The 13883-nt window shown below is 37.6% G+C and overlaps 1 protein-coding gene across 1 annotated transcript in view; it reads right to left on the minus strand.

Annotated features, from left to right (window-relative positions):
• Positions 1-734: 734 nt before the first annotated feature.
• The window catches only part of LOC150099861 (pantothenate kinase 3-like), a 192492-nt gene continuing 179343 nt past the window's right edge, over positions 735-13883 (minus strand). The window contains exon 9 of the mRNA XM_090403411.1: positions 735-1310. Coding sequence (XP_090259537.1) covers positions 1257-1310 — 54 coding nt within the window. The 3' untranslated portion in view covers positions 735-1256. The remainder of the gene's footprint in view (positions 1311-13883) is intronic.

Genomic DNA, 13883 nt, shown 5'->3' on the forward strand with positions numbered 1-13883 from the left:
GCATATTAAAATTGTAATTACATTGAAATATATGATGGATGCGAAGCGTATGAGGATGCATATTTTATCCATAATGGCTGGTGGTTAAAAATTTTTTTTTTTTTAATCACATATGACCATTCAAATAAATCAGTTTAGTTCTTCACCCCTTGTCCCCACAGTTTAACTTTTGATTGTTTTGTTCAGGATTGGGAGGAGGAGAGGTCCTTCACTAATCTGATTTTACAGGCTTGAACATTACCTTCAAAACACTGCAGCATTTGAAAGTTTGCAAATGTTTTAAATGGAGAGGAGTTTACATAATCACAGAAAGTTTGTGTTAATGTATGCACAATTAACTAACTAAAGCACAATTCTAAGAGGCCATTGCAATAAGTGATGCAGTGTGAAAGGCTTATACTTGCTTAGCTTCTGTTTCCCACAGAATTAGATTGTGTTGGATAATATAAGAACTTCTCAGTATAGACTTAATCATACTCTTGTGTTTATTCTTTTATAGCTTATTTTCTTATCTTCAAAAGCCGTTACACTAAATTGTAATTTTTTTTTAAAGCTTGTATGCTGGGTCATTTCTGTATCTGCATTATCAGAACAAGCTTTTACAAAGATCCAATGCTTATTCATCATCTTAATGAAAGCTTTGTTCATCAGTTGGCAAAGTAGCAGATGCATTTTTTTATGTTCATAGGATTACTATTGAATTTTGAACAGTTATCTCATTCATGCACAAATACTCAGTGTTAGAAACATTTATTTGAAATATGTTATCACAGACAGTAAATTTCAATTACCAAACTGCTATGTCTGTACAAATTAGGTTGCATGATAAATTTTCCAGCAACACGAACTTGAGCACATTGGATTTTCAATAAATGTTAAAAATTAGTAGTCTTAAGGCATTTATTTTATAAAACTTTTTTTAAAAAATTTTTGCAAACACAATGGAAAAGACAACTTCACAATGTCCTTTAAAAACTTGTATGACTTTATAAAAAAATAAAATTTGCCATAGTACATATTAGGCAAGATGGAATGTTCTGGATTGTATAAATATGGTAGTAGATACTACCTCTGTACATTAATGGAAATTATAGTAGCAGGAGATGGTAGCAAAATTTTCAAAAAGTCACAGTTAAATTTGAGTTAGGTGAGTATTTCTATTGTCTGACTTCATTCTGTTCTTCTGACATGCCCATCTGATAACTGAATCTAGTCAAGGTTGAACTATTTGGTTGTTAGAAATTCCACTCTCTCTTCTAGCTACCTGTCCTCATTAATTCTAAAAGACATCCAGCTGCACCAAAATAGCCCTAAAAATTAAGAAAAAAAGAATTTTGTCACAAACTGAAATTGTCAGGTGCAGTTGTTTCACATAAACCAAGTTCTCCGAAAATCTTCCCCTGCATTTCATTTAAAGCATCTTGTATTACTAATAACACTTAAGCCAGATTTTATACTGTTTCCAAAAAAAAATTCATTGACAAGTTATTAAAAACAAACATTAAAAATGCTAATTAAACTAAATGGTGAAAATTCCTGTAGATTTGTCTTTAAATTTTTTTTTTCCATTCGCACGAAGCAAATTAAACAGAATATATACTACTACTTGGAAAGAAGTTAGCAGCAATCTTAGGCATGTACTTTCCACAGCGATCAATGGGAATTTTAGACATTCTTCCTGTCTACGTGCAATGTGGTCCTGAACTGTTGTGGGTGGATGTCCCTTGCCCTCACCTGACCCTTCCGGTTCATCCCACAGGTGTTCAATAGAGTTGAGATCAGGTGTAGAGGCCAATCATGTTTGGCACTGTTCCTGTCCACAGTTACAGCAGCAGCTTTACAACAAGGTGCATTGTCTTGCCGAAAGAGATAATGGTCAGTTCCTCAAAAACACTACAAAGGCCCAAGGCCAAAACAGAACCATACCATCACACTGCCACCTATGAATTTCATAGTTGGGGTTATGCACTTGGAAAGAAGTCAATGATGTCTATTGACTATAATAAGTTTAGTTTAATCCTTTATCCAAGTCTGAGCAAACAAAGTTTGCACTTGAAAGTATCTTCAGGACTGGGGTAAGGTAGTGCAACACCAGGCAACTCGTTGCAAAGGTGGAGAAAGCTCTCAGTATCTCCTATAATGCAAAGCACATCTCCTTGCGGATATGTGTAATGCTATGCATTAAGGCAAAGGCCACTACCCATACCGGTTTCGACCTTTATTGAGGTCTCGTCAGTGGGAGCCAGGCCCAGTAGTGGAGATACAAAGGCGGAAGCAATGAGAGGTCATCCTAACATATAGGAGTTGCCAAAGGATGTGCAACCTTATTATTAAATTACTCCGGATTCAGAGAAAGATGTTGAGAGTTTATTTTTCACTTGGTTAGACTATAATAAGTTTAGTTTAATCCTTTATCCAAGTGTGAGCAAACAAAGTTTGCACCTGAAAGTAATTTAACGATAAGGTTGCACACACCCTTTGGCAACTCCTATAGGTTAGGATGACCTCTCATTGCTTCTGCCTTTGTATCTCCACTACTGGGCCTGGCTCCCACTGATGAGACCTCAATAAAGGTCGAAACCAGTATGGGTAGTGGCCCTTGCCTTAATGCATAGCATTACACATATCCGCAAGGAGGTGTTTATAGGAGCCTTCTTGGCTCCTAAAGCCTTGCATTATAGGAGATACTGAGATAGGAGTAATGAGAGCTTTCTCCACCTTTGCAACGAGTTGCCTGGTGTTACACTACCTTACCCCAGTCCTGAAGATACTTTCAGGTGCAAACTTTGTTTGCTCACACTTGGATAAAGGATTAAACTAAACTTATTATAGTCTAACCAAGTGAAAAATAAACTCTCAACGATGTCTATTGACTTCTTCCAAGTAGTGTATATCTCTCTTCCTTAGTGAGTTCTTATCCATCTGCTTGGTAGTTGGATAACTAGTGTGATTCTATAACACAGCTTTCCAAGTTTTCATGTCCCACTATACAGCTTTGCACACAATGCTACATGTTGGTGCAGTAACGTGGGACTTACGGATTGTGGTCCTACCATGGAAACCTACATTATGAGCTTTGGTTCTGAATGTTTTTGTGCAGATTTGTGTTCCAGTCAGTGCCCAGAACTCTGCATTCAACATTTGGCTGATTTTTGAATATTATCAAAAATTTGAATATTATCCTTCTTGGCATCCTACAGTCACATTTGGTGAGTGTGGTGGTTCATCCACTTTGGATAGCACTTGCAGTTGACCCCCCCATGGTCTCAGTATAGTCTCACTGATTTAACCTGGAATGTTCCAATTTTTCAACAAATTATTAAACAGAAAGACTTGCAACATGGTATCCTATCACACTGCCTCTTTCAAACTTAGTTCCTTTCTTGCAGCAACTTGGGAGCATCACTTTCCTCCAATTTATACTGGTTACATGCCACGATGTTCCTGAACTTCTTTCCAAGCAATGTATAATTTGAACTTTCACCTGTAACATTTCTTAAAAAATAAAAAAACTTATGTGACAGCTGTTTTAAATTTTAAATGATTACTTTCATTTTTGAGCTGATTCAAATCTGTATAAGAAATAGAAGTCGAGCATTCAAAAGAGTGAAGATAATAGATGCACGGTATGAAAATTATAAAAGATCCTAATAGAAAGTTAAGAGAAAGAATAACTACTGCATCCAAATGTTTATGCAGAAGCAATTGTTCATTCAATTTGCCTAGAGCCATCAATCTTACATGTATAAGATTGATGGTGCTTAGCAAATAACCTTCGCCTCTTCACCAGATAAACTCAGGTGTATTAAGAAGAGGCTTGAACTGAATTAGAATTAGCAATAGGATCTGATTTGATATGTTCAGAGAATGTTATAGTGCAGCATGTGACCTTTCATAAATGGAACATCATATCCTTTGCTTCTTGGTCAGTATGGCACTGTCATATCCTTAACTAAGATCTGATAAGATAACTTCTGAATGCCACGATGAAATCTAACACTCTGGTCTTGCAACAGCTCAATGAATTCTTCATTTTTATCATGAGATTTCTCTGCTATGTAATGGATGTTTGGATAATTTAAATCACATTATCATTGCTCCTTTCATACCAATTGCTTCTATTGTCCCTAGTAACTGAAATAAGGTCTGTAGCTACACCCATGTTCTGTTCTTTCTAAAAATATACTGTTTACTCTTGTTACCAAGGTAACAAAACGGTAACTTTTTCATATGATTACATATGTAGTCTTCTTGGCTCATTTAGGCAACTTTCTCTTTCCTATCCCCAAGATTCATAACTGTGCTTACTGCCATTTCTATCAATATCTGGATGCTTTTCCTGAACTCGCACATTCTCACAATTCCTCCCATGATGGTCTAGTTTCTCTTCAATAAATAATTTCTCCAGACTCCTGATGCTGAATCCATTCACATGCAGGCTATCCATCTTATATAAGTCTTTTCTACCAGTGGACTCACTCTTCTAGAGTCTGTGCATATTTCTAAGTATTTAGCAGATAATTGACAGTTCAGCATAGTTTTTTATTATTGTAGTTAAATATAATTGTTCTGATTTAATTAATTCTTTCTTCTATCTTCTAACATACTGCTCACTGCATCAGTCCATCTTATGTTACATTTGTCACAGCTATTTGATTTTTTTTAAATTTTAAATAAAATTTACTCAACTGGTATCCCCCCAATAGAATGGAAAAAAGCAATTGTGATTCCTATCTTTAAGAAAGGTAATAGAGATGACCCTAAAAAATATAGAGCTATCAGTATACTAAATTCCTGTTACAAAATATATAGCAAAATCTTAAATAACAAGCTAATGAAATATTCCGAAAACTTTATTCTAGAAGTACAGAATGGATTTAGAAAAGGACTATCATGTATAGACCTGGCCTTTTGCCTAAAATTAATAATAGAGAAAAGAAGAGAATATAATTTAGAAACACTTATTGCATTTATTGACTTTGAAAAAGCATTTGACAAAGTTAAAAGAAGCATATTAAAAGAAAGACAAATACCAATTATATCCTAAAAGCTATCACAAGTATATATGAAAATAATCAAATACAAATAAGATTAAATCACGAGCTATCATATATGAGAGAGATAAACCAAGGGGTCCGACAAGGATGTCCCCTCTCACAACTCTTTTTAATATCTACTTAAATGAAATAATAATAAAATGGAATAAAAATTTACATCAAGGAATTAAACTTTCTCCTAAAGTTAACTTAAACACTCTCCTCTTTGCCGACGACCAAATAATAATTAAAAATTCTGAAGATAACTTACAGAAAGCTATTTTAGATCTAAATGAGATATCCAAAGATTATGGTATGATAATATCAACGGAAAAATAAAAAATTATGGCCTTTAAAGGACAGATCCCGCAAGAACTAAAATAGTAATAGATAACAAGATCTTAGAACAGGTGAATTCATTTAACTACCTAGGATGTACGATCACATATGAAAATGACAAAAATATAAACGTAAAAATTGCAAAATATTTAAAAATAACAGATGTAATTAACTCTATATTTAAACCAAACCGAGTTTAAAAGCAAACCAGACTAAAAGTATACAATACATTAGCCCTACCAGTCTTAATGTATGGAAGTGAAATCTGGACAAAAAGACAAACAAAGATTAATAACAGCAGAAATGAAGTTTATGAGAAAAACTGCAAAGTATACCCTATTTGATCACAAAAGAAACGAAGATGTTATGAAAGAATTAAACCAAGAACCACTAATAGAAAAAATTAAAAAATATAAACATAAATGGATGGAACACGTTCAAAGAATGAAAACAAAGATTACCAAAACAAGCCTTAAAGTACAAACCAGTAGGAAAAAGAAAACCAGGACGTCCTCTTAAACGATAACTTCTAAGGGCAGAACAGGTCATGCTAGGCCTAAATCCTTGATACGCATGATGATGATTTGATATTTTTTAGACTCTCGTATAAAAATATATTACATCTGTATAGACAATGATATATTGAGCTGTTCTAATAATATACCTTCATCTAAACACCTGGTTCAATATTGCTTTCCTTAATGTGATCCATATAGACCACAAATAATGCAGATACTACAAAGCCCTGTCTTACACCTAATTTAATGTCGAACCACCATCCTTATACATCTTTCAATTCTAAGTATGAGTTGTCTCTGATTTTGTATTAGGAGGCATTTACACTATGTGAGCATTTTGAACAGTTTCCTCCATGCTGTTTTTGTGATTTACAAAATAAACATCCTGATTTTATTTCCTTTCACATAAGACTTCATATATCCATATGGTTGTTAATACTCACTTCTCTACAACAAACCAGATCTCTTTTCCTGGCATAAGTACATCACATCCCTAACCACCTCCGCTTCCAAAAAAAAAAAAAAAAAAAAAAAGTGTCCAATCTGCTCTAGACATTACTGTACGCCCACAGATGCGAGACCCTTAGACACTTCTGCACATGTCAGAAGTAGAATCCATTCTGATATTAAGGTGATCAATGCGTTTCGTGGAATGAGTGTTTATTATTATGCGTCGGAAAATTAGCTTTTCTTTTCTGATAATTCTAGTTCTTAAAGTGTTAACAGAGCCTTTAAAGGGGAGAACCGACCAGGGCTTCTAACCTAATGTCCAATCCTCACCTTCTCGTGGTGCACCCTGTTGGGTATTATTATTTTTTATTATTATTATTGTTCCGGGAAACTCCAAGGAGTCGACAGACTCATCGAAGGAGGCCCTAACATCATGTCAAGAACAACTATTCAACATTCACACAGTATCTATCATATCTTGCCTTGAACTCATTCACGGTCGTAGTACCCACAACAGACTCTGGAAACTTATTCCACTCATTCACCACTCTCCAAGTAAAAAACCTAGCTCTAACACCCTTGTCAACCACGCTCTTGCCCAGCTTCCATGCATGGCCCCTAGTCCTCCCACCACCAGTCATATTTTCAAAAATATCTTCTGGATCAATCTTATAAAAACCCTTCAGTAATTTAAATGTCTCAATCATATCACCCCTCCTTCGCCTATCGTCCAATTTCTGCAACCCACAAATCCTCAACCTATTCTCATAAGGTTCATTCCACAGACCTGCTTATCATCTTGGTCACTCGTCTCTGGAACCTCTCCACTTCCTCCCCATCACGAAGAAACCCTGGTGCCCATAACTGGGCACAGAAGTCCAGATGGGGTCTAATCAAGGCTCGATACAGAGGAACAACAACGTGCTTCTCTCTGCATGTTAAAGTATTTTTCATAAGCCAAGTGATTTGGTGAGCTGTTTTAGTTACTTTTGCAATGTGCCCCCTAAACTTCAACTCCCTATCCACCAGCACTCCCAAATCCCTGGCCTCATCAATCTCCTGGAGTACGGTTCTACCAATGCGATATACTGCTGCTATTCTTTTCACCCCAAAGTGCATAACCTTACACTTTGCCACATTAAACTGACATCCATTTTTCCTAGCCCAGTCCTCCAAACTATCCAAATCATCCTGTAAAATTTTGACATCCTGTGCACTCACAATTGCTCTACCCAACTTTGCATCATCAGCAAACAAGTGAACACTTCCTCTCAAATCCTTTCCAATATCATTGATGAACAAATTGAAAAGCAGTGGTCCAAGAACAGAGCCCTGCGGCACTCCACTATCACAAGATGTCTTTTTGACTCCACTCCTGAATAAACCACTCTCTGGTATCTCTCCTTCAACCACCCTCCTATCCATCTTACCAACCCTATATCTATCCCCATCTGCTCCAGTTTACTGATTAGGGTTTCATGTGGTATCCTGTCAAAGGCCTTGGCAAGGTCCAGTAGTATCACTGTAAATCCATTACCCCTATCCAGTTCAGCTGTCACTGTGTGATAAAATGTGAGCAAGTTACTGAGGCATGAGCTACCCTTCACAAAACCATGTTGTCCCCCATACAATATCCCATCCTGTATTCTTTTCTTGACTAATTTCTCTAAGACCTTGACAATGATTCCTGATATGCTAATCGGTCGGTAATTTACAACAGCGGTCTTGGAACCACCTTTATGCAGTGGAACTATTTTCCCCTCCTTCCACCCGCTTGGGACTAACCCAGACCCGAGACTCAAATTAAACAAAATGGTCAAGGGTACTGACAATTCATTAGCTGCTTCTCGTACTACACGAGCTGGTATACCATCCAACCCCACAGATGTATTGACATTGAGGTTATGCAATAGACTACTCACCTCCACTTCATTCACCACAATTCCCGTATAATCTACTGGTACATTTGTTTCTGCAATGTCACCACCTGGATGATATATTCTTGCAAAGTGCTCACTCAGTAACTCAGCTATCTTAACTGATTCAGTTACCTCCCTACCATCGGCATTCTTTAAAATCATTCTGCCATGTACATTTTTCCTTTTACTTGCTACATATCTAAAAAACTGTTTAGGATTCTCTTTAGCCCACATGGCCAATGTTCTTTCGTAATACTTTTTTGTTTTTCTTACCACACTCGTCACCTTTCTGGCCTGCGCTTTATACCGTTCGTGTGCCTGCCGGTCACCTTTCTCCTTAAATTCCCTCCATAGTTGTTTCTTTTTTTTGCAGCTCAAGCTTGATGGTGTTATTCATCCATTTAACCCCTACTTGATTTATTATTCGGACTCTAGGTATACAGTCAGCCATTGCTTCATGCAAGCACTTCTTAACCACCTCCCATGCACTATCAACTTCTAGTCCTTGCTGTTGTACATGCCATGGCACTGAGCCAATCAAACTCCTAAGCTTGTCATACTTTCCAGCCCGATAATTCCGCAATGTACCCTGTCTTAATTGAAAATTCTACACCTTTAGCCACCTCCCAAGTCAAGACCCTATGATCACTCTCACCGATTGGTGTCATATCTGGTGGCGTATCTACCTGGATACTGAACGAACGAGGATGGGCTGGCAATTTGGGATTTAGCCGACCAAATTGTATTCTTAGTAGTTAAACCAAAATAAAAAATGATGGTACAACATGACAAAATTTCATGCCGGCTAGGGCATCGTCCAGTTAAACAAGGCCCCCGTTGTTTTCACCAGGGAACAAGGGCAAACAGTGAAAAGTCAGCTACTGGAACAAATCTGAAAGCACACCCCAAATCAATATCATCAGAGTTAAAGATCGGTACTATCAACATAAGAAGCCTGAATGGCAAAGAAATGGAGGCAGCTGAAGAATTAGATTAGTACCAGATCAACATAATAGGGGTGACTGAAACAAAAAAAGACAAAAACTGGTGAGATCTTTCTGAGCAATAAATACAAAATGTTATATTCAGGCAATGACGAAGAAAAGGAGTAGCCATTGCATTCAACACTAAATACGAGGCTAATCTCCTTGAATGTCAGGCAGTCTCAAGTAGAGTGATGTGGGCAAATATCAGAATGGGGAATTGGACAATGAGATTTATTTGTGCCTATGGTCCCACAGAAGGGACCATAGGCACAAATAAACTTCTAAGGTAGAAGTGGAGGAATTTTTTGATGCTTTAGAGAAAGTAACTGACACAATGAAAAATTGGTCCTTCTTGGATAGCAGAGTAGGAAATGATTATCAGACAATCAAAAATATTTTGGGAAAATTTGGAGAAAAGAGCAAAGCTAATAATAATGACAAATACCTGTTGGATTTCTGCTCAGGACATAGACTGGTTATTACTAACACCATGTTCAAACATAAAAACATGCACAAATTCACATGGCGAGAAGAGTCAAGGAATAAGAAAGTCTCATTGACTATGTTATTGTTGATAGTGATATTTTCTCCCTGGTGCAGGACACCAGAGTGTACAGAGGATTTGAAATTGGGAATGATCACTATTTAGTCTTGAGCAGGATAAAATTGAATTTCATATCGAAAAGAATGACATGTGACAAAGTTTTAAAGCGAATAAAAATTGAGCAGCTCTCAGCTGTGAACTGTAGACTAACATACACAATGATTATTGAAAAAAAAATGAAAGAGTTTGAGAACAGGAACCAAACCTTGGATATTCAGTGGCAAGCCCTGAAGAAATCACTGATTGATTCAGCCAGAGAGGAATGTGGTGAGGTTGTCTGCAAGAATAGAAAAATCAGAACTCCATGGTGGACACAGGAAGTTAAAGAGGCAGTGAAGGAAAAGAAGAAAGCATATCAAAAGTTCCTGGCAAATAAATCAGCTTTTGCTCTCAGAATACAGAGACAAATGTAAGAAAGCTAAACACTGTGTAAAACTAGGTAAACAAAAGTAATGGGAGGATTTTGCCAAGAACATGGAAAATAAATATCAAGGAGGTTGTTGAAGAAGCTTAGAAATGGAGGAAAGAATGCAGTAAAAGGAGTTAGAGATGATAAAGGTGACATGAAAATTGGAGAAAAAGATATCCTTGTAGTGTGGAGTAATTACTTTGAAAAACTGTTAAATGAAACAAGCAGTGATGACAGCACAGTGGTAATAAACACTGACCAGGCATGCAGCCAGGAATACATATCCATACTTGAAAAAAAAAAAACCATCAAAGGCTTGAAATGTGGAAAGACATCAGGAGTAGATGATATTCGACCAAAAATGCTGAAGTATGGTGGTATAAAAGTCTTACAGTGGCTGCACTGCATATTCAGAGGAACGAATTCCTGATGATTGGAGTAGAGCCCTCATAGTACCCATATATAAAAAGGCAAATAAAACTGAATGTGAGAATTACAGAGGTATTTCCCTACTGAGTGGTCCTGGCAAGATCTATGCAAGTATACTTGAGAAACGGTTGAGAAGAATTGTGGAAGAAAAGCTTGGTGAAGAACAAGTTGGATTCAGGCCAAATAGAGACTGTCAGGATCAGATCTTCACTTTACGACAAATAGTTGAGAAAGCATGGGAATATAACAAAGATCTGTATTTAAGTTTTGTCGATCTGGAAAAAGCACATGAAAAGGTGCCAAGAGAGAAGCTATTCAATACTCTCTAGTTATATTGGTGTCAATGGGGCATTATATCAAGCAATACTTAGTCTTTATTTGAGTTGGAAGTACAGGAAGATGATTTAATGTTAAATCTGGTCTGAGACAAAGTTGTACATTATCCCCTCTGTTATTCATTATCTATATGGATCACATTATGAAGGAAAGTAGTATTAAACACGATATCAGAATTGGAGATGTTAATGTCAGCTCTTTGCTTTATGCAGACAATGTTATACTTCTAAATAAATCTGCTACAAGTTTGCAAGATTCCCTGACTAAATTGAATAATTGTTGTAATAGATATGGTATGAAAGTCAGGAATAAAAAGACAAAGAAAATAGGTAGAATCGTTGAAAATGTCAACTGTATTGTGAATGGAGAACCTGTGGAACAAGTAAAGCATTTCATCTACTTATTACTATTATTACGGGCAACTCCAGGGAGTCATTAGACTCATCGAGGGAGGCCCCAAATCATATTCATCACAACTATTTGACATTCATACAGTATCTATCATACCTCGCCTTAAACTCATTCACTGTCACAGCATCCATCACAGACTCAGGGAGCGCATTCCACTTATTCACTACTCTAAAAGTAAAGAACCCAGCTCTAACACCTTTACTAACCACACTTTTGCCCAGTTTCCATGGATGTCCCCTAGTCCTCCTACAACCAGCCCTGTTCTCAACAATATCTTCTGAATTAATTTTATAGAAACCCTTCAGTAATTTGAATGTCTCAATCATATCTCCCCTCCTCCGCCTATCAACCAATTTTTGCAACCCACAAATCCTCAACCTGTTCTCATACGGTTCATTCCACAGACCTGCTATCATCTTGGTCACTCGCCTCTGGATCCTCTCCACCTACTCCCTATCAAGAAGAAACCTAGGTGACCAAATCTGAGCACAGTAGTCTAGATGGGGTCTTATCAAGGCTCGATACAGAGGAACAATAACCTGCTTGTCTCTGCTTGTCATCGTATTCTTCAGCAACCAAGTGATTTGATGAGCTGTTTTGGTCACTTTTGCAATGTGTCCCCTAAATTTCAATTCCTTATCTACCAACACTCCTAAATCTCGTGCCTCATCAATTTCCTGGAGCACGGTTCCACCAATGCAGTAAACTGCCGCCAATCTTTTCACCCCAAAATGCATAACCTTACATTTTGCCACATTAAACTGACATCCATTCTCCTTAGCCCAGACCTCCAATCTATCCAAATCATCCTGCAAAATTTTGACGTCATCTGCATTCACTATTGCCCTACCCAACTTCGCATAATCCGCAAACAAATGAACTGTTCCTCTCAGATCATTTCCTATATCATTTATGAACAAATTAAACAGCAGTGGTCCAAGAACAGATCCTTGTGGCACACCACTAGTCACAGGCCGTCTTGTGGACTCTACTCCCGAGTAAACCACTCTCTGATATCTCTCCGTCAACCACCCTCCTATCCATCTCACCAACCCTATGTCCATTCCCATATGCTGCAATTTACTGATTAGAATTCCATGTGGAATCCTGTCAAAGGCCTTGGCAAGGTCCAGTAGAATCACCGTAAACCCATTACCCTTATCCAGTTCAGCCGTCACTGTGTTATAATACGTGAGCAAGTTACTGAGGCATGACCTACCCTTCACAAAACCATGCTGTCCCCGATACAGTATCCCATTTTCTTCTATCCAATCTTGTATTTTCCTCTTGACTATTTTCTCTAAGACCTTGACAATGATTCCTGATATGCTAATCGGTCGGTAATTTACTACAGCAGTCTTGGAACCACCTTTATGCAGTGGAACTATTTTCCCCTCTTTCCACCCGCTCGGGACTAACCCAGACCCGAGACTCAAATTAAACAAAATGGTCAAGGGTACTGACAATTCTTTAGCTGCTTCTCGTACAACATGAGCTGGTATACCATCTAATCCCACAGATGTATTGACATTGAGGTTATGCAACAGACTACTCACCTCCACTTCATTAACCACAATTCCCGTATAATCTACTGGTTTATTCGTTTCTGCAATGTCACCACCTGGATGATATACTTTTGCAAAGTGCTCACTCAGTAACTCAACTATCTCAACTGATTCAGTTACCTCCCTACCATCGGCATTCTTTAAAATCAATCTGCCATGTACATTTTTCCTTTTACTTGCTACATATCTAAAAAACTGTTTAGGATTCTCTTTAGCCTGCATGGCCAATGTTCTTTCGTAATCTTTTTTGCTTTTCTTACCACACTCGTCACCCTTCTGGCCTGTGCTTTATACCGTTCATGTGCCTGCCGGTCACCCTTCTCCTTAAATTCCCTCCATAGTTGTTTCTTTTTTTGCAACTCAAGCTTAATGGTGTTATTCATCCATTTAACCCCTACTTGATTTATTATTCGGACTCTAGGTATACAGTCAGCCATTGCTTCGTGCAAGCACTTCTTAACTACCTCCCATGCACTATCAACTTCTAGTCCTTGCAGTTGTACATGCCATGGCACTGAACCAATCAAACTCCTAAGCTTGTCATACTTTCCAGCCCGATAATTCCACATGTACCCTGTCTTAATTGAAAATTCTACACCTTTAGCCACCTCCCAAGTTAAGACCCTATGATCACTCTCACCGATTGGTGGCAATGTGGTCATATTTGTTACAGCCAAATCCTCAGATGTAATTACTAGGTCAAGCACTCTCTGACCCCTAGTATTTTCCATTACATGCTGTCGCAGATAGTTATCCCTTAATAACCGCATAAAATCCAGTTCCTTCCTCCCGTGTGTCCTCTCCTCACTCCAATCAATGCGACCATAGTTGAAATCTCCCATAATAATCACCCTCCTTCCACCCATTTCTTCTATTTGCTT

Source organism: Typopeltis vanoorti, chromosome 14 (assembly GCF_054136105.1).
Source record: "Typopeltis vanoorti isolate ZY-2024b chromosome 14, IOZ_Tvanoo_1.0, whole genome shotgun sequence".
Lineage (NCBI taxonomy): Eukaryota > Metazoa > Arthropoda > Arachnida > Uropygi > Thelyphonidae > Typopeltis > Typopeltis vanoorti.